We start from the raw sequence: 20,843 nt of genomic DNA, 5'->3' as shown, positions 1-20,843 counted from the left end.
GTTTTCTGAATAAAAGTATACGTAATTAAAGATTAATTATCATTGTCAATGCTGCTTATTTAAATAATGGAAAAGAAATAGTCAACAGTCTGACCAATCGAAAAAAAGAGAAAGCATATAATCACGTGGCAGTTCGCGCAACGGGCGTTTTGTTTACATCGTCAATTCACTGCGAATATTAAATAAAAAACAACAATAAATTGACCTATTTATAATTTATTTACCTTTATCAAGTAAGTAGACTTAAAGTAATATTCAAAATTCTTTATCCCATTGCCAAAAAAGTATTTTGTATTAATCTATAGTGGAATTGTTTCATTCCTAACCTCAAAATTTTTATCTGTTTATTTATAAGTAAAATTAAATCCATAATTAAAATTTAATAATTTATAATCGAATCAAATGAGAATCTTATTTATAATCTTACTTATATCTAGTTTATAATAATTACAAATAAAAATAGTAAAAATATACGAATATATAAGAATAACAAATTTAAAAGAAAGCAAAATAAACCAAAATAAAATCATTATAATTTGTTTTTTTAGGAATATTCTACAAATATAAAAATGCTCCGAACTCGAAAAAGAAAGGAAAATGTGGAGAAAATGTCACAACCAAGAATAACAGATTTCTTTAATGAGAGAAAGTCGAAGAGAAAATCATTGGATAATTTAAAAGATAATGAACAATCAATTAAACGTTTGAAAAAAACTGCACAAAATTTAGAGGAAACAAAAGTAAATGAAACCAATGCATCCAAGTTATTAATTTCAGTTCTGAAGAAGGAAACAAAATCAAAAGCTATCTTAAAAAAGAATACATTGAAAACAATCACAAGTAATACACAAGAAACAAATGATTTGCCTTTGAAAAATATTGAAAAACCAAAACCATTAATTAAGGAGAATATAATTTTAGAAGAGAAACATAAAGAATCAACTGTTGATGACGTTGCAGTAAAATGTCAAAAGAATTCACAACAAACTGAAATAGGAAACTTAAAATCGGAAAAATTCAAATGCAAAAAGAAAGTTCAAATATCTACTCCTACAAAGTAATATCAATTGTATTTTTAAATATTAAAATAACTTTTCATACCTACACGGAGAAAAAAATCAGGGCTTTGTAGCATGGAGTGGTCTGTACCTTTAGCGCATGGGCGCTTCCTTGCGGCGAAAGAACGAACTCGTACGATTGCAGCAAGGCTCCTTACTAAAATAGGGCGAGCTCTTGCTGCAATCGTACAAATTCGTTCTTTCGCCGTAAGGAAGCGCCCATGCGCTAAAGGTACAGACCACTCCATGCTAAAAAGCCCTGATTTTTTTCTCCGTGTATAGTTAACATTAATTTTCAATTGAGTAATTTTTTTTATTTTCAGATTAAAGAAAGAAGAAGCAGTTTTAGATGTAGTGACTGCAACTAATTTACCGCTACCAAAGGACTATGACTTTTTACTAAACGTTTTTACAAGCATTGATTCTGTAAGATTTTTTCTATTTTTATCTTTTATACATTTTTACCAATGTTAATTTCTTTGAAAAATTTATTTTACACATTGAAAAATTTGTGAAGAATATAAATTTATTTTTTAAATAATTTTCAGAAAGTTTAACTATTTTTTAAAAAGCACAAAAAAATTAATTAAATAATCGTAAAATAAGTTTTTAAACGAATTTTATAATTAATTTTAAGATAAATTTTTAAATACTAAAATTTAATGCAAATTTCTCTATTAGATTGCAATGATGCTGTACAAAAGAGGCAGTGTTATAACTTTCAATAAATTGCAACCTGCTCTTCAAAATATGGCAAATAAAAAAGTTAATTTAGAAGAACTGGCCAAAATTCACAAACTATTTCCTGAAGCATTTTCATTTAAACGAAAAGAAATGCTGCAATTATCAGACCCAAATAAAACTGGATACGAAATTATCTTGGAGCCAAAATTTGACAATGAATCTAATTTACAAGGCGAAGACAACGAAACTGTTCTTTCTGTAAGAAAGAAAAAATTCTACAATGCACTCTTAGGTATTTAACTAATATTGTTTTTTAAAATTAAAGGGGTAATTAAAAATTTTAATTTATTTAATTAATTAATAATTAAACAATTTTTTTTTACAGAGAGAGTTAAATGTCAACACGAACAATTTTTAAAAGAAACTAGTAAATCGAGTTCAGTGATTCGAAAAGTAAAAATTAATTGCTGGCATCCTAATTTTGATGTTGAAAAATGTAAACCAATTGAAATTTCCGACTTGGAATTTTTTAGGTTAACTAAAATAACTTCGCCGAAACAAGTTTTGGGTAAGTTCTGCTTTCTTTTTATAATTCAGGGTTTCCACAAAAAATTTAATTTTGGTTTTTCACTGATTTCCAGACAGAATTTTGACTTTTCCCCTAACCCTGAAGAATATTCTGCTTCAGTCTAAAAATTATTAGATACTCAAAAAACTGTTCTAATAAATTTATTTTTGCGAATTTCTTTAATTGTAAAATTAGTCAAAATCATCATTAGTATTATTTTAAATAAATATTTAATCATTATTATATTTCCATAGGAATAGGGATTTTCAAAAATTTCAAATAGAAACCTTTTAAAATTCAATAACTTATAAAAATCATGTTCCTGTTAATTCTTTAAAATTATTTTCTTGATTTCAATTTATTATTGTTTTCTAGAATTTTTAGCTAAAATTCTTCTTTAAATAAATTAATTTTAATAAGAGGGTTGCCATAGGTCAGCGAAGTCAGGGAATTTTATTAAAAGTATTGGAAAAAATTTAATTTTTTGAATAAGAGATATAATTTTCTCTATTTCAGACAATAATTTATTTTTAAATAAATTAATTCTTGAAGAACTATATCATAAAATTATTACTTGATAATTATTTAATGAAAAATTTTACTTAAATATTTAAAATTAATTGAATTTTAAAAAGTTGCGTTTACAATTTTCATAAATATAGATGAACTCCAAAAGGTTTTAATTTGAAATTTTAGAAAATTTCAATTTTGAATGAATTTATGTAATTAGAAATTTTAAAGAACATAGATTTTTGAAAAATTTTAATAATTCAAATTCTTCTAAAATTAGTTAAATTTTTCAATGTATATTTAATTAATTATTAAAAAATAATCGATTTATGGAAGAATTTTAGTTAAATACAATAAAAAAAAATTTAATTTTGGAGAAGTTGTAAACGTTTGCAGAAATTTAATTATTTTCAAAATGAATAAATTTTTTTGTAGAAATTCAATTATGTTAAAAAATTTAAGAAAATTCTCGTCCAAATTTCAATTAACTTTATAAATAATAAAATTCTTCTCCGAAATTCAATTATTTTCAACAATTTTAATAAAATTCTTGGCAAAAATTCAATTATTATTAAAAATTTTCATCAATTCAATGATTTTCAATATATACTATTTTAATAATATAAAATTTTCCAAAAGAATTATTTAAAAAAAATTTTGATAAAATTATTTTCAAAAAATTTTCTTAATTCAATGATTTTCAATATCTACTATTTTAATAAAATTTCCCAAAATTTTATTATAAAAAAAATTTAATAAACTTCTATGAAAACATTTAATTACTTTCATAAATAAATAAATAATAAAAATTTCACAGGAATTCAATTATTTACAAATTTGTTTTAATTTCGTCGCAATAATTCAATTATTTTCCAAATAATAACATATTTTGAAAAGATTCAATTATTTTAAATTTTAAAATTTGTTGATAAAATTCTTTATGAAAATTCAATTTTAAGAAATATTCAATTATTCATTAAATTATTTATTTTTGTATTTAAATAATAGAATACTTTTAGAATTTTCTAATAAAAATTGATTTAAAAATGAATTTTAGTTAAAATTTTAAATAATAAATGAATATTAAAAGCATTAAAGCGTGAGTTTTTAAAAATAATTGAATTTTTTTTTAAATTATTCAAAGTTTTTACTTTCTAATATATATTAAATTGAAGAATTTCTGAATACTCGAAATTTCGTAAAATTGATTTGTAAATGAATGGATTTGAAAATTCTCAAATAAGAACTTTTTCAAAAATTATTAAAAATAATTGATTTAAAAAAGAATTTTAGTTTAAAAATTCTGGAAAATAATAATTGAATTGAAATGATGAAAATAATTTTATAAAAGTTGCTGCAACAATATTCTGTTGCTTATAATGATTGACGAATGTTAAACTTTTTGTATATTTATTTTTTTATATTTTTATAAACTTCCTGAAGAGGGAGTAAACCCAATTTTTTAAAAAATTAATTGTCTGAATGTCTTCGTTTATTCTCCTTTTCTTATAATATAAAATAATGATTTTATCATTCGGTCATGTTTATAATTATTATAAGTTATTGTATTTCGAAAGGTTTGAATTTGACTAAAAATATACATATATTTAAAAAGTCAACTAATTTTAAAAGAATTTTAATTATTAAAATTTTTCAAAAAACGAAGTTAAAAAAACTTCAAATTAAATAGAAATTTTTAAGTAAAATTATTTATTAAATAATTTATAAAGCAATAATTTTATTATAATTCTTTAAAAATTAAATTGCTTCAAATAAATTAATGTCAGAAATAGAAAAAATTGAAGGTTTCGTATTAGAGTTCGTGGTAATTTTATAGTTTATGAGGCAAACTGTAAGTCACAAAAATTAAGAATTTTTTTTTGAATTGTAAAAATTTTCCAGTACTTTCAATAAAAAATGACTTTTTGCTGATTTCCCTAATCTATGAAAGTCTTGTAATTGTAAAGTAATGAGGATTTTTTAAAGCACTTTTTTCAAACATTGCTTACAGTTGATTGCATTTAAATTAATTTTTGATTTTGCATTTTTCTATTAAATTGTGACTTTAATTGCAAGGTCATTAATAATATTTTTATTACAAGTACTCACGAATATTGATGTCAAACTTACATTGCGTTGTCGTTTCCGCCAAAAATTCCGCCTAATCTCAAAACTAAAAAAAACGAAGCAATTTTTAATTATGCAATGATTAAAATTATTGAGAATAATAATGTTTTTCATTTTGTGTGTCTACATTTTACTAACAACAAAATATTTCGTTTCATTCCTCGGAAATGTTAAAAATTTTCTAAAAATAAAAAGACACTAACAATGTCCTTTTTCCCGCTTTAAATTATCAATAATTAAACCATTTTCTCCTTCGTAATGACTGGAAAATGGCGTCACACATAATTTTCCAATTATTTATAATTTACCCTTTCCATTTCAAAATATCACAAGGCATGAGAATTTTTTAAAAATTCTATATTTGTAAGAATAATTCAATCATTTTTCACCCCCACCTTTTTTAATATTACCGAAAAAGGTTTCACAAAAGTTTTCGATATCACTTGTAATTTATTATTTTCTCACTAAATATAAGAAATTTGTATAATTCACTGTATTTTTAATTTTTTTTCCAATAAAAAAAATATTTAAAGTTATAAATTAAATTCCAAATTATTTAATTTTTGATTTATAAAATAATTTGATTTTATTTCAGAGAAAGTAATGGAAAGTTTAAAAACTTCGCAAGTGCCAGCAGAAGAGAATACAAAGAATATTTCCAAACAGGTGAGTTTGTAATTAAAAATTAATTAATTTACTTCATTTTTTATTTTTTTTAAATTGACTGTAAAATTGTTTCCTTTTAAGTTAATTTTTTTCATTTAATTAAATTGAAATTAGTTTAAAACAACATTGATTAATTTGTAAATTTAAATATATGTTTAATTGTTAATATATTTTTAGGCAGTGGAAAAAGATTATTACCCAAGACTTCCTGCTGTTGCTAAAATTGTTCGCTGTATTTTTGTAAGTGAAAGAAAAAATGTTCTCCCATTAAGTTCTTTAGTAGAAAAAGTGCAGTTTTCTTATAAAGTGAAATTAACAATTTTAGAATTAAAGAAGCATATAAAAATAATATGCAATTCAGTGCCAGAATGGCTAAAATGTTTTAATCTCGGAAATTGTGACCGAGTGAAATTAGATAAAAACATACCTTTTGAAAAGATTCAAACAATATTAGAAAGTTTAGCGAAAAACAAATAATTTATCTCATTGTATTTAAATTTACACTAAATTACTTGAATGTTAAATAATTATAAATATTAAAATTGTTTTATTATTTAAAACAAACTTTGTCACTGGCGATTGAATTAATTACTAAAACTTACTCATATTAAATTTCTTTGTATTGTTATAAACAATTATTACATGAATTTGTTAACAAAGTTGACGTACTAAATATATTTCTTGTATTCACATTTCTATTAAAATACACGTTTTATTTCGTAGAAAATATATTTGTTCTTTTCTCTTATAAACTTTTACCCTAAATAATACTTTTCGTCGCATTTTATCAGTCTTCTATGTCATTAATCTTCTCTTTTCCGAAGTGACTGTTTCCTTTTCTTTAAAACATATAATTAAATACATGAACACAACGAAACGTTACAAAATAATACAAATTTTTCTCATTCTAAGGATAAATTGAAAAAAATATAAGAATGGATAAAAAAAAAGTTGAAACAAAATAAAAATCTTTTTCGTTTGTAAACAAAAATTCGTCGATTTAGAAAAGAGAAATGGTTTTTTTTTCTTTTAATCAAATTCACCAGGAAACATGGTCATTATTTTTTCCTCAATATTTTCCAAACTCATACGAAGACATTCCATTTCTTGCAACATGGAAGTTGCCGTTTGTTTACCAGTGATTTTCAGCATTTTATATTCTTCCGCAATTTGTTCGACATTCACAAAAAGTCTTCGGTTCTCTTCAACTAATTGTTCGAGTGTTTCTTCAGTTGGTGGATGTTGAAAAAGATATTGTGATTGACTTTCTTCGATGACATTTTTTAATTCTTCTGATGAATTCAAAACGCATTTGGAATGAGCAACTTTTATTTGAAAATTTAGTGCTCCATCGGGTTCATTATCTTTGGTTGTAGGCGCTTGTTTTTTGGATTTCTTCTTTTTCTTTCGTTTAATTTCCCTTCCTTCAATTTTGTTCTCTTCGTTTGCTTCTAAGGTGTTATTTTCTTCATTCGTTTCGATTTTTCCTTCTTCTTTCGCCTCTTGCGTTTTTTCTTCTTCTTTTTTCATTTCATCGGGTTTCATTTCTCTATTCTCTTCAATTTTTCCTTTCGGTTTTACTTCAAGTTTCTCTCTTTCGGTTTCTTCGGATTTAATTTCCTTTATTGGTTCAATTTTTCCATTTTTTGCGTCACTTTTCGTCTCTTCTTTCGCTTCCTCAATTTTTTCGGTTTTATTTTCCTTTTTTCCTTTTTTGTGTTCATCTGCTGTATCAATTTTCTTTTCGATTTTAGTTTGTTCAGTTTTAGTTTCTAATTTATTTTCTTGATTTTTGGTACTTTGAACATTTTCTGAAGTATTTTGAACGGAGGTACTTGAATCATTCTGAACTTCGGACTTTGGTTTCTTCTTTTTAGATTTCTTTTTCTTTTTCTCGACATTTGGATCAGATTTTGCGTCTTGATTTTCCTGAATACTGGCACTAGACAATTGAACAGTTAAGGCAACAATTTGTTCATCGTTTTGGGGAGTTTCGTCGATTTTCGATGATGTCTCGTGTGGCAATTCGGGTGCTTCATTACTTGTCGACAGTATCGGATTTGAAATATCAGAACTTTGATTGGTCTTCTTCTTTTTCTTTTTTTTCTTCGATTTCTCCGTGTCGGAAGTTTTGACGGCCTGGTTTAACACACTCGGAGCATCTTCCACTTTGTTAGATTCATTTGAACTTTTTTCGTCGACTTTTCCATTGTTCTCATTTGTTGCTAACTCGGGAATATTTTCACTGGACTGATTGCTTCGTTGCTGCTGATTGTCTCTTTCAACATTGTGTAAAGTATAAACGGATAAATAGTTGTTGTGTAAATTCAAAGAATCGTCCACTTCATTTCTATAGGGCCAAGCAGATTTAAAGGGATTTTTTTGAATGTGCACATCGCTCGTGAGATAATGGACAAGATCGTCCATTCTTTTTTGATGATTCATCGCTCTTGAAAATGTATTATTTGTCACGAGAAGTGGAGCGGGAAGTTTCTTCATTTCCATGAGGGTTTGATCCAACAATTGACATTTAAGATCTCCAAAGTCATAGGAAATAATGATATCGGGAGATTTGAAAGATCTACTGCAAACGTAAGACGAATAGGCCATTTTGTATCCTGTCATTGAGAAATTCTTTTCATTCTCGACACATCGACTGCATAAGTTCACTTGTTGACTTATTTCCTCAATTCGCTCAATCAAGTTTGGACTGATTAGAATAATATTCAGCGTTTTCAGTTGCTTTAGTAAATGTAGAATTGTTTCCATGGATTGAAATGCATCTTTCATTGAAGCTGCTAAACCTGTTGGATTAAAATGTAATTTTAGAATTACATTCCTAAGGATGCTTGAAGAAAATTATTTTTTATTCTATCAAAAATATGGTTTATAACTGAAAACATGAAATTAAAATTTTTAAAAAATTTCGTTTTTAAAAGTAAATTTAAATTTAAATTTTTAATTCATCTATACCGTTAGTCACAGGGTCAGTCTATTATATTTTAAATTGTAAACAAACTTTCAAAATATTCTCTTCTGAACTTATATCGTACATACTTTTTCATTACCGTCTGTTTGATTACATTTAAACCTATATTTCAATGTATAGGTACTTAATAAAATATAAAAATAGACAAATTTCATTGCATAAAATTTAAATAACAAATTTAATTTTAAAAATTACTTAAATTACTGAAATAAAAATAAAAAAAATTGTATACCTATAATATGAACAGTCAACGTCGACTGTATTTTAACGTTCAATTGTTGTAAAGCATACAACATTGTTAAGGGTTTGGAAAAAAATTCCGAACAAACGTAAACCCAAAAGTCGTATTTTGTCAAATCCTTCCAAGCAAGTGGAACTTCAGTGATGTATTCTTGCAAGAACATTAGCATATTTTTGGGCATTTTAAAATTTTCCTCTTGATTAAAAGGAACATTTTTCATTGACGGTATTATTCGACAACTCTCGTCACAAAAAAGATAATAGTCTGATGTGTAACAAATTCTATAAAAGAAGCATATCTCGTTGTGTTGCGATTTATTTTTATGCTTTGTGCAAAAAGTCCCGTGAGGACAATGCTGACAATTTATAAGCAAATTGGGATTTGTTTCAAAGCAAACTTCACACATTCTTGGATAAAACAACATTTGATTCTCAAAATCATAAAGATCTCTGTTCATTTTTTCCCTCAACATTGTCAGGAGCATTGCCTTTTCTTTAAAACGTTCATTTGGATCCTCGTTTGTTTTCATGAATTGAAATACATTGTTTGTTCCATTCACTTTTAATAACATTGAAATAACTCGACAGAACTCCTTATGCAAATACCAATGTTCAAATTGATGTTCTTTGCTGCAATACGATATCATATTACAGTTTCCGCATCTTTTTAATTTCATTGTTTCCGATTCCAAACAATGACAAACGTGACACATGTTGGGATAAAAAAATCTTGATTGAAAAGTCTTTTCCACATTTGAAGGCATACATGAATTATTTGGCCTATAGTCCTCTGGAAACTTGGACATTTTTTTATTTTGTTATTTAACACTTTTTAAAACGAAATTTATCAACAATTTAAATTATTTATTGTCAACTTTGATGAACTCAAACCACTCAAACAGTCAATAGAGGTTAGGTATCTTTGCCGTTTTGTGTTCAATTCAAACATCAGGGTTGGGTAGATCCTTGAAATACTCTTTTCTAATTGGCTACCAAATTTGGGGGTGCTACCCTCTGTACCAAAAACATAAGTTCGAATGCTCATTATGCCGAATTTACAATTTAGAAATGACCAGATACGCGAATCCTCAATAACCTAAATTGTATATTGAATGAAATTCAAAAGTAGGGAATAATCATTTGATATATTCTGCATATGGAGAATATTATTTTAAACTAATTCTTTTTTTCCACAATTTGAAATTATTGCAATTTTTATTTTTGGAATTTCCACTTTACCTACATTTTAATAGATCGAAACGTAAAATATCAGAATTGACATTTAATTGAAATATGATGGAGAATAAATATATATTCACTGAATAAAAAGATTAAATAATTATTAAATGTTTGAATTTAATAAAAACATATTGTTCAAAAGTTACAGTGCGAATTGTACAGAATATATATTAATAAGAAATATAATTTGGCAGAATGTCGATTCGATCGATTTTATATTTGCAAGAAATTCAATTTGACAGAATATCAATTTATAAGAAACACGTTTTCGTAGAACTTTAACTTGTCAGAATTGTAATTTTGTAGAATATTAATATTGGCAAATCTAATTTTGGTAGAAATCTGCTTTATCAGAATGATCACATGTTCGAATCCTCAAAAGTTAGAATTCCATTTTTACCGAAAATGGATTCCACATAAATATTTGGCGCAAATTTTAAAATCGACCAATCAGAAATCAGAATTTTAAAATTTGCGCCAAATATTTATGTGGAATCCATTTTCGGTAAAAATGGAATTCTAACTTTTGAGGATTCGAACATGTGATCATTCTGATAAAGCAGATTTCTACCAAAATTAGATTTGCCAATATTAATATTCTACAAAATTACAATTCTGACAAGTTAAAGTTCTACGAAAACGTGTTTCTTATAAATTGATATTCTGTCAAATTGAATTTCTTGCAAATATAAAATCGATCGAATCGACATTCTGCCAAATTATATTTCTTATTAATATATATTCTGTACAATTCGCACTGTAACTTTTGAACAATATGTTTTTATTAAATTCAAACATTTAATAATTATTTAATCTTTTTATTCAGTGAATATATATTTATTCTCCATCATATTTCAATTAAATGTCAATTCTGATATTTTACGTTTCGATCTATTAAAATGTAGGTAAAGTGGAAATTCCAAAAATAAAAATTGCAATAATTTCAAATTGTGGAAAAAAAGAATTAGTTTAAAATAATATTCTCCATATGCAGAATATATCAAATGATTATTCCCTACTTTTGAATTTCATTCAATATACAATTTAGGTTATTGAGGATTCGCGTATCTGGTCATTTCTAAATTGTAAATTCGGCATAATGAGCATTCGAACTTATGTTTTTGGTACAGAGAGTAGCACCCCCAAATTTGGTGGAAATTTGTCCAGCCTATCACAACCGTGAAAATATTGCCCTGGCGGATATTTTGAATTTATGTATAAATTTCTTTCTCAAAAAAAAAAATTTTTTTTAATAAATCCATTTGAAAATAATATAAATTTTTATAAGTATGAATATAAATTTTTATTTTAACTAAATGAGTTCTAATATATAAATCGATGTAATTCACAAAAAAATTGTAAAATTAGGATGTTTATAAAATAATTCAAAGGTGCTGTATTTTCTAAACAAAATAAAATGTTAATCACTTTTTGTTACAAATTTTTAATTCTGCTTAAATTTTTTTTTCATCACACAAGTCAATTGTGAATTTGACACGATTTATTCATAATGTAATTAAAAATAGTTTAAATAAACATGAGAATAAATTCTTTGAAATATTTTCAACAGAAAAAAGCAAGAATGATTCCTAACCTCTATATTGACAGGTTTTAAAATAATAAACTAAACGAACACAAAACATAAAGATTCTATCAAAACTTTGTTTAACAAATATTTATCTCTTCTTAGTCTTCAAGAAATAAATTTCCGAAACCGAAGTCTGCAACTCTCTGAAACACAAAATAAATTCTGTAAATACTTTTTTCAAAAATAATTTTTTTGACATAGATATAAATTGCAAGGATCACAGCATGATTTTTTCATGTAATATTAGGAAAAAAAGGGATTTTATTTTTCAAAAAAGTGCATTTTTAAATTAAGTAAAAATTAGATTTTTTTTTTTACTTTTTCTTTTAACTTCAGCTTTTTTAAATTAAATTATCTTTTGTTTTTTTTCAAAAATAGTAAAATTTACTCTAATAATAGAAATATTTAATAGCTTATTATCTTTTATAAAAAACTTGACACCGAAAATAGTACATTTTGCTATTAAAAATATTTTTTTCCAGAGTAAATTTTATTGAAAATTAGTAAAATATACTTTTTGAATTTAGTAAATAATTCTTTAAATTAATACAATTAGTCAAGAATTCCAAACAATTTGGATTTTTTTTTGGAGTTAAATTTATTTTATCAGGGTGGTCACAAGTTTCAGTTTATCAATTTCCCTGACAATTTGCTGACATTAAAATTATTTTCCCTGACAAAATCGAAGTTTTGAAAAATATAAATAAAAATAATCAAATTTTTGAAGAATTTTAATTATAAAAAATATGACCATGATTTCTCCGAAATTTTAACATGTAAGTCTAAAAAAGTAAATTTTTATTTACTTTGTTCGAAGATAATTGAATCTTTAATTATGATAAAACAATTCTAAGAATTAGTTTTTAAAAATATTTTAATGTAAGTTTTCGAAAATAATTGAATTTCTTAAAAGAATTTTTGTATAATTTAAAAATGCTAATTAATTTTTTTGATGAATTTTAATTAAAAATTTTGATATCCTGACATTTCCCTGACTTTACTGACATGTGGCCACCCTGTTTATATTTGTCACCTTTTATGAAAAAATTTCTAAGTTTTAAGGGTGAGAAATAATATAAGATTTTTTAGTTTCAAAATACTAAAATTTTTCCAAAGTTTGAGAAAAGTAAAAATACTTTTTTCAAACATAACTAAAAATTTTTCTAACTTACAAAAAATAGCAATTTTTCTAAGTTTTTCTTAAAAAGAAAGAGAAAAGGGGAGAAAATTTATGATTTTATGTGTTTTAAAGGATTTTATTAATTTAAGGGGATAAAAATGGGGAAAAGAGGAGAAAAAGGGGATTAGGTAAAAAAGAGGACTAACTGCATTAAAAATCTTACCTTCGTTTAAATTGAAGTTACTTGGATTCCTTGGATCTTTTCTTTTTGTTGAGATACTCGTAGATGTAAAGACATTGGTTATTGGCTCCCAAAGGAAAATAAACACTTTGCCTTAGAAAGAAGATGTAAGTAAAAGGATTAAAATCGTTGAAAATACATTTTGCTGAAGGAAATCTTGAATCAACACATTTTTTATCCACCTCTGCCTCATAAGTGTGCAGAGCAGTTACTAGCAATGGACACTGTCCTTTTTTAAAAGCTTTTATTGAATCATTCCAAGTTTTATGAAGAACGAAAGCCGGATTAAAACAGGCCATCAAGTCAGGTTGTAGAAAATTTTCACCTCTCGCATATTGATGATACAATACGCTTTTTCTCTCAACAAATAATTTTCTGCCTTCCTGTTTGCAAACGTCACAAACATTTGCAATTGTTTTCGAAGAACCAAAGAGCAATTCAGGACCAATGAAAATCAAATGAAGCTTCTTCAAATTCGGCATGTAATGCAGTATCATTTCCCAATCGTTGGTCTGAAATTCCTTGATATGTGATCCAATGATGTGAATCACCAATGACTCTTTTAAATTAAGAGACAATTTCTCAATGGCAAAGAGTATTGTAAATCCTCTTGAAAAACGATCCGATAAGAAGCGTTTTAAAACAACTGATTTAATTTCATCGTCGACTTCTTTATTATTAATTCCACATTGAGATAAATCTGTCGATGAACGCATTTCAGTGAATTCAAGCATGGAAGCGGGTAATTTCTTTTCTGCAGGATGATACTGAGAATTTATCATTTCACATTCAGCCGATGAAAAAGTTCTATTACTATAAAATACACTTCTCACTCCATTAAAACATGATTTTTTACAAGCACTCTCATGACTAGGATCATTTAAATGCTTCTTACAAAAACACGCCAGAGGACAATTCTTACAATTCACGAGTAGTTTTGGATCACTTTCGAAACAAACGGTGCAGACTCTGGGATGCACTAACATTTGATATTCAATTTTTGTCAGTTTTCTCTCAAGCTTGATGATTATTTCGGTTATCCAGTTTGTAATAATGCTATCAAGTTCTTTTCGATATATTAATTTATCTTCACTATTCTCGGCAGCTGCGCGTTTGAATGAATCAAATAAAGTTTTTAATTTGAATTCTTTTTTTAATGCACACACCGCATGGCAAAATGCTTGATGATTTGACCAATCTTTCACTTGATGTTCGCGACTGCAGTAAGATATCATTTGACAGGCACCGCATCTTTTCAGGTTGATAGCATTTTCACCAAAACGACGACAAACATGGCACATGTTCGGAAAAAAGAATTCGTGCGATGTCATTTGAATAGTTTCATCAACATTTAAAAGAGTGATAGTTTCCAAACATAATCGATGGACCCAGCAATCCATTTTGTTAGCGCAACCCATATTTATTTTCTTTTTAGTTTTACCGTTCGAATAAACACTACACTCTAACCGCCATTTGCGAATTTTTCCGTTGATTTTAAAAAATGTGTGAGTGCTAAAAAAATCTCGAGTCGCGTCTTGTATTTTGAGGAAATACTGCTTCTAAATAATGCCGAAAGTACGGAGCGCTACGATCGAAAAACAAGTCCAAATGTTCAATGTTGCCATCGCCAGTGTTGCCAACCGAAGTAATAGCCTGAAGTTAGGGACGTACTTTAAAGTTACTTTACTTAAAAGTATTTAAAATACTTTTTAATATAAACTCTTTTAAGTTTAATAACAAATTAATTCTTCCAATTAAAAACAATTTAAACAAATTTTCTAACAAAAAAGAAATCCCCGTTAATTTTTTTGAAAAAACCTGTTTTCGCGCAATATCTCTCCCTTCCACGCTGACATAATTCCCCTCTCTTGCAAGTGTCAGACACCCACACAGAGACACCGTTAATACTTTTGTGTTTAGCATGTTTAGTACGAGTTCTGCTCACGTCCGAGTTTGGTTTGTTTGACTGTTTTGATAAAATAAGTTTTGATTTATTTCGATGATATATATCTTTTTATTTAGCCGGTTTTTCATATACCATCAGTGATAAATCATTGAAAAATTTTACATGATAAATTTTCAAACAACAGTGTGCATAAAAGTGCGTGTAAAGGAAAAACAATTTAATTCCTAAGGGAATTAAAAGCTTTATATTCTGCGGTATATTAACTAAAAGTGCATGTGTTGTGTTCCCTTCTGTAACGGAAAAAGCGGAGTGTATATTTATTAACTTTACATTGTAGAGTCAATATCACGTGGACGATTTGTTTTAATTGGAATTTTAAAGGAAAAAAGTCGAGAAATCACAGTAAGATATTATGTTATTAGTAAAATAAGTTGTTAAAGTGTAGATTTGAATGTGAAAGTTAATTGTTTATGGGAATTTTTAAAAACTTTATAGGTTAGGTTTGTTTTTCATGATCTTTGAAAATTAAGAGTTTAAATATTATAAATATAATATTTATGAATGAAAATTGAACCAAACTGTCCCTATATTTATAATTATTGGTTTTAAAATGTAAAATTACTATTATCTATAACATTGAAAAGGTGAATAATTGCTTTTGGTGTTTACTTTTCACGAGTGTTTATCAAATGTGTATATAGTCATTAAAGTTGCACACATTTTTAATATACTGATTATTATTTAAATATTAGATAATTTATTTAATTGGTCTTTTAAAGTTCAACCTTTTTGGTATAAAGCACAGAGTGCATTCTAAACAAATAAGTTAAATACTATTTTTTAGAGAATAAAATTCCCGTTTGAAAGTTCGTTTCTAACTTTTAATTCAAGTGAAACAATGTTTCTAAAGTTTTTAACTTTCATATAAACGACGATACTTTTAGTACACTACTGTTAATTTGTATTTTTCTATAAAAAATTATTTTTTAAATGAGAAAAATTAATTTTTAAGTAAGCCATTGTTTAATTTAAATTATTTTTCCTTATAGTAATTTTTGAAAATATACAGAAAAAAATGAAATTTAGAATTATTATAAATTCTTTTTTGTGAAAAATATGTTTATCTTTATCTTTATTTTTTTATGTTTTCAAGTGTGCAAAATCTAGAATTTTTTCATCATTTAAATTAAAGGAAAAATAGAAATAAAATTGTTTGTATGACAAAGTCAATCGATAAATTGAAATTACAGTAACACGAAACGAATTAATGAAAGGATTGAAAGGTATAATTATTGTGGTAATTAGATCATGTACACAATTTTTAAATATAAAATCAATTTTCAAATTGTTGTAATGCATAAAAAATTTCATCTCTCAATAATAATTAATTCGTACATATTATATCCTTCTGGATTTTTTTATATAAAAAAGGAAATTTTTTTTTCAAAATTGTCAATGATTTATAAATATTAAAGAACTATGTAAATTATTACTTGCATTCTTTTCAGTAAAAAAAATTCTTTTGTTTACTTCATTTCCGGTTTCCCGCGACGATCGGCTGACAATGAATTAAAATTCATTGAATGGTTTTTGTTAGGATCGCATTATATTCCTATGTCACGAATCAACATAATCGAGACGTGCAAAATAATATACAAACCTAAACAGATGTTTTTAATATAATCCTACAACATAAAAATCGTCCTATGAATATTGAAAATTAAAACATTCCATTTCTATCTATATTTTTCTTTTGGAAAATTTCTTCGACCCCCCCCCCCCCTTTCCAATTTTAATTGTAATAATAATTATAATAAATTGAATTTAAAATTATGATAAAGGAGATGCTGTAACTTTCACTTTTTCCCTTTTTATTTTACTTGATAACCATTTTTGGTTTTGATTTCTGAAAATAGGCTTGAATCTTAACTGGATTTTCTCATATTAGGCGGGAGATCTCGAAACTCTCGGTCAATATAATCATTTGCCAATTTGCTCGCGATATTTTGTGCTTATGCGTGAAACGAGAGAAAAACGGAGGTCAAATTAATGTGTGTGAGTATGTGACGATATTTCGATCTGAATGACGACATCATCACCTTTTATGTACACTCGATTCTTGATTCTCCTTCCTGCCTTTATGGAAGTGTCATTGATCGAAAACCATCATTATAACACGTGTTCACATTAACACTTTCCATAAATTTCTTATTGTCGCAATTCTTTTTATTTAACTGGAATTTTCTTTTCTGGATTCAACAATTTTTTTTTTTTGGTGATTCATTACTCATTCGAATTAATTACAAATTTTCTAAATGTTAAATTTAGGTTTTTAATTTTTTTGCAATTAGTAAATTATAAAAATATTTTCAATGAAAAGTATTTCGATCATTTGAACGTTAAAAACTTTTTTATCTTTTGATATACAATTTGAATTTTTTTTTTTCAGATTTGTGACACTAAAAGCTATACTTTTTTCTTCTTTTGAGTATTTGCACTTCTTTATAAATCCGTTAATAGTTGAAACAAAAAAATTATTCTAAAAAATTTTATAAGAATTCAAATTTTTTGTATACAATTGTATTTAACTCCTGAAAAAAATTTAATTATTTTCAAAATTTTTTTTAAAAATTCTTCTAAAAAATCCAATTTAAACAAATTTTTATCAAATTCTTTGCAAGAATTCAATTATTTTCACAAATAATAAAACATTTCACAAGAATTCTATTATTCATAAAATGTAATAAAATTCTTCGCAAAAATCAATTATTTTCAATCAATGACATTCCTTGATGATATTCAATTATTTTTAAAAAGTTTAATGGAAATGCTTTGAATGAATTCAATTATTTAAAAAATAATGTTATAAGATTTTTAAATACTAATACTAATTCTAATTAAATTCCTTGAAAGAGTTTTTTTATCTTCAAAATTTTTATGAAAAAATTCTCAAAGAAAAATTAAATTTTATTTCAAAAAATAATAAAATTCTTTGCAAGAAACCAATATTATGTTCGTAGTACAATAAATTTTTCACAAAAATTCCATTATTTTTAATACAATATTTTTAATGAATTCTTCAAAAATGTCATTATTCTTAAAAATTTTATTAAAATCTTTCGAAAATAATTCAATTATTTTTTAAAATTGTAATAACAATCTTCAAAAGAATTTAATTATTTTCAAAAATTTTATTAAAATTTGTCGCAGGAATTCAAATATCTTCGCAAATAATCGAATTCTTCTGAGGAATTGAATTATTTTCAGTACAATAAATTGTAATAAAATTCCTTGAAATAATTCAATTATTTTCAAAATATTTTGAAAGAAATCAATTATTTAGAACACTTTTATAAAATTCTTAGAAAAATATTAAGTAATTACAAAAATTTTGATAAAATTTGTTTATATAGGAATTTAATTATTTACATAAATAATAATATTTCTTTGTAGAAATTAAATTATTTTCAATGCAATTTCTATTAAATTCCTCGAAAGAATTAAATTATTTTCAAAATTTTTTTAAAAAATTAGAAAATGCTTCAAAGGAATTTAATTATTTATTCCAAAATAATAACATTTTTCAAAGAAATTCAAATGCTAAAAAAAGTTAAATAAAATTCTTTGCAGGATTTCAATTATTTTTAATATAAATTTTAAATAAATTCCTAGAAAAATCCAATTATTCTTAAAAATTTTATTGAAATCCTTCAAAAGAATTCAATTATTTATAAAATTTTTAATGAAATTCTTTAAAAGAATTCAATTTTAAGAAATAATCAATTGTTCAATTATTTAAATAATTAAATTCTTTTAGAACTTTCTAACAATAAATTGATTTAAAAATGAATTTCAGTTAAATTTTTAGATAATAATTGAATATTAAAAGTATTATAGAATGAATTGTTTAAAATAATTAAATTTGCAATGATTTTTAAATTTAAGTCTTTGAAAATTTTAAGTTGTAAACTGTAATAACATTTAAATATTTATTTTAAAAATGTACTAATTTATTACTTTCTTAAAAAATTATTAATATTTTGAATAATATTATATAAAATTTCAAAAAATTATTGAATTTTGAAAGTTATATTTGTAATTCTTAGAAATAGTTAAATTTTAAAAAGTTTCTACATTGAAATCTTTTAAAATATTAATTGCTAGGGAAAAATAAAATAATAATAAATAAATATTTAATATATTTATTTAAAGAAAATTATTCAAGTTTTGAATAATTTAATTTAGAAATTATGAAAAATTAGTCTTTTGAAAAATTATCACTAAAACTTCTTGAAGATAGTTAGATCCTCGTTCTCAAATAATTTATAAAAAGATTAAATTTAATTTCCTGTTAACTGAAAATTTTGTCAAATTTAATTCAAATAAATTTTCTGTTATAGAGAATTTTATTTCTTTTTTAATTTTAAAAATTATTTTTAGTAAATAAAATCGTATTTTTGATCTTTATTTTTGAAGCATTATAATTAAAAATTTAGAAAATAATTTAATTTATTTTAGAAAAATTTAGAGTTGAAGTTGTTACCAGGATAAAAAAAGAAGTGAATATTTTTTATGGAAATCAGAAAAAAGTCATAGGAAAAGTATTTTTAATTTTTAATTCAGTATTTACTTAATCAAATTATTGTGATTTTTATGAATTGACTAAAACGAGTTTTTTTAGTTGTCAAAATTAATTTTCCAATAACTACTTTTTTCTTCTTCTTTCAAATCTTAAAACTACTTTTTGCCAATTTTTTAAAATTAATTATCGAGTGCGAAGTCTGCTATACTGATTTCGGCACTGTTATTAATTTAATTTGAAAGGATGAGAAAAAAGAAATTTCAACTGAAATTACATTTACTATTACAATTCATTTAATTTCTACTTTAATGCAATAATTATTATTATTTGAGATGATTTAAGATGATGCAGATTTTGCTTATTCGCTTTGAAGAAATCATGATTCGGTTTAACGAAGCATAACACCATTAGCGTGCAGATGGATGTGTGTCTCTACTTGATAATCAAATTTAATTAAATAAAGTTCACGATAGTCGGTCAAAGTCATTGCATGCACGCGATATTTCTTTTTTCCTTTAAAATTGTCACCGCAATTCTTTTAAAATCAATTTTCAATTTAAATACTTGTAATAAAAACTTTTCGTACATGAATCATCAAAAATAAAAGTTTGAATATTTTGAAGCACACAAAAGAAAAAAATTGATTTTGATTATCACGATTTTTGAAACCACACCTTTGTTTACTTCCATTCTTTTTTCTTCGTTGTTTTAATTTAACGACGATAAATCCTACAAAGTATTTGAGAAAAGTAGAACTCTTTTGTGCGCCACTCCTTGAATTGAAATTGAAAATAGAATTTAATGCCTCTCAACTTTTTCATTGTTTTCAGAAAAAGGAAAAATTGATCTCTCTCCGTCGGTGATGCGAAATGATTGCCGCATATAATAAAAGGAAATCGGATATTATTATTTTAGAGCGAATATATACGATAAGCCCGAAGCAGATCCTGCGAGAGTAACGGAAGGACATAAACGTCAAAAGAATTATTATGTATGCGCACCTTTCTTTCTTTTAAGTAGATATACATACATATAAAGGTCGTGAACGGGTGAAAGGAGGCGCTCGCTCTCATTTTATAAACTTCAGAGAACTTTGAAATTTCAAAATAAAAACAAAGAAAATTGGAGGAAAAAAATCGATTTCACGCATTTTTAACGATTACCAACAAGTTCACTGAAGCGTGTTTGCAAAAATTCAATGTCAATTGTCAATTCAGTGATTCGAGTTTTCAATTTATTTTCCCATTGGGAATTGCATCATTGATGTATTGTTCTATCCGCACTATCTTGCTTCAGCAGATGATGTACATTCAATCTAATCAAAA

General features: G+C 25.0%; 5 protein-coding genes across 6 annotated transcripts in view; 2 read left to right on the top strand and 3 right to left on the bottom strand.

The window, feature by feature from the left end:
* The window catches only part of LOC122497704 (spermine oxidase-like), a 56,853-nt gene extending 55,594 nt beyond the window's left edge, over positions 1 to 1,259 (bottom strand). The window contains exon 1 of the mRNA XM_043604975.1: positions 1,102 to 1,259. The gene's annotated coding sequence lies outside the window, so the exon portion shown is untranslated. The remainder of the gene's footprint in view (positions 1 to 1,101) is intronic.
* Positions 74 to 6,340, top strand: LOC122497709 (DNA replication factor Cdt1-like). Its single transcript, XM_043604984.1, has 7 exons — positions 74 to 233; positions 549 to 1,057; positions 1,382 to 1,484; positions 1,740 to 2,034; positions 2,128 to 2,310; positions 5,543 to 5,613; positions 5,791 to 6,340. Exons 2-7 carry the CDS (start codon positions 570 to 572, stop codon positions 6,088 to 6,090), a joined length of 1,440 nt encoding a protein of 479 aa, XP_043460919.1. The 5' UTR covers positions 74 to 233; positions 549 to 569; the 3' UTR covers positions 6,091 to 6,340.
* Positions 6,212 to 9,790, bottom strand: LOC122497705 (eukaryotic translation initiation factor 3 subunit A-like). The gene is made up of 2 exons (XM_043604976.1): positions 8,835 to 9,790; positions 6,212 to 8,417 (listed from the first exon to the last, which is right to left on the bottom strand). Exons 1-2 carry the CDS (start codon positions 9,646 to 9,648, stop codon positions 6,643 to 6,645), a joined length of 2,589 nt encoding a protein of 862 aa, XP_043460911.1. The 5' UTR covers positions 9,649 to 9,790; the 3' UTR covers positions 6,212 to 6,642.
* Positions 9,791 to 11,505: 1,715 nt separating this feature from the next.
* On the bottom strand, positions 11,506 to 14,543 carry LOC122497711. Its single transcript, XM_043604986.1, has 2 exons — positions 13,013 to 14,543; positions 11,506 to 11,812 (listed from the first exon to the last, which is right to left on the bottom strand). The coding sequence occupies exon 1, from the start codon at positions 14,446 to 14,448 to the stop codon at positions 13,030 to 13,032; it is 1,419 nt and encodes a 472-aa protein (XP_043460921.1). The 5' UTR covers positions 14,449 to 14,543; the 3' UTR covers positions 11,506 to 11,812; positions 13,013 to 13,029.
* Positions 14,544 to 14,946: 403 nt separating this feature from the next.
* LOC122497723 (CDC42 small effector protein homolog) overlaps positions 14,947 to 20,843 on the top strand; it is a 66,220-nt gene continuing 60,323 nt past the window's right edge. The window contains exons 1-2 of one of the 2 annotated variants that reach the window (XM_043605002.1): positions 14,947 to 15,338; positions 20,349 to 20,509. The gene's annotated coding sequence lies outside the window, so the exon portion shown is untranslated. The remainder of the gene's footprint in view (positions 15,339 to 20,348; positions 20,510 to 20,843) is intronic. The other variant, XM_043605001.1, reaches the window with a different exon arrangement.

This window comes from Leptopilina heterotoma, unplaced genomic scaffold (genome assembly GCF_015476425.1).
Source record: "Leptopilina heterotoma isolate Lh14 unplaced genomic scaffold, ASM1547642v1 Lhet_135, whole genome shotgun sequence".
Classification (NCBI taxonomy): domain Eukaryota; kingdom Metazoa; phylum Arthropoda; class Insecta; order Hymenoptera; family Figitidae; genus Leptopilina; species Leptopilina heterotoma.
The sequence above is the reverse complement of the archived record's forward strand: the minus strand, read 5'-3'. Positions and strand labels throughout refer to the sequence as shown.

Coding starts and splice junctions, on each gene's coding strand:
- LOC122497711 (XM_043604986.1), bottom strand. CDS start 14,448: ATGGGTTGCGCTAACAAAATGGATTGCTGGGTCCATCGATTATGTTTG.
- LOC122497705 (XM_043604976.1), bottom strand. CDS start 9,648: ATGTCCAAGTTTCCAGAGGACTATAGGCCAAATAATTCATGTATGCCT. Junction 8,418..8,834: donor GTTGACTGTTCATATTATAG/GTATACAATTTT, acceptor TTAATCCAACAG/GTTTAGCAGCTTCAATGAAA.
- LOC122497709 (XM_043604984.1), top strand. CDS start 570: ATGCTCCGAACTCGAAAAAGAAAGGAAAATGTGGAGAAAATGTCACAA. Junction 2,035..2,127: donor ATTCTACAATGCACTCTTAG/GTATTTAACTAA, acceptor TTTTTTTTACAG/AGAGAGTTAAATGTCAACAC. Junction 5,614..5,790: donor CAAAGAATATTTCCAAACAG/GTGAGTTTGTAA, acceptor ATATATTTTTAG/GCAGTGGAAAAAGATTATTA.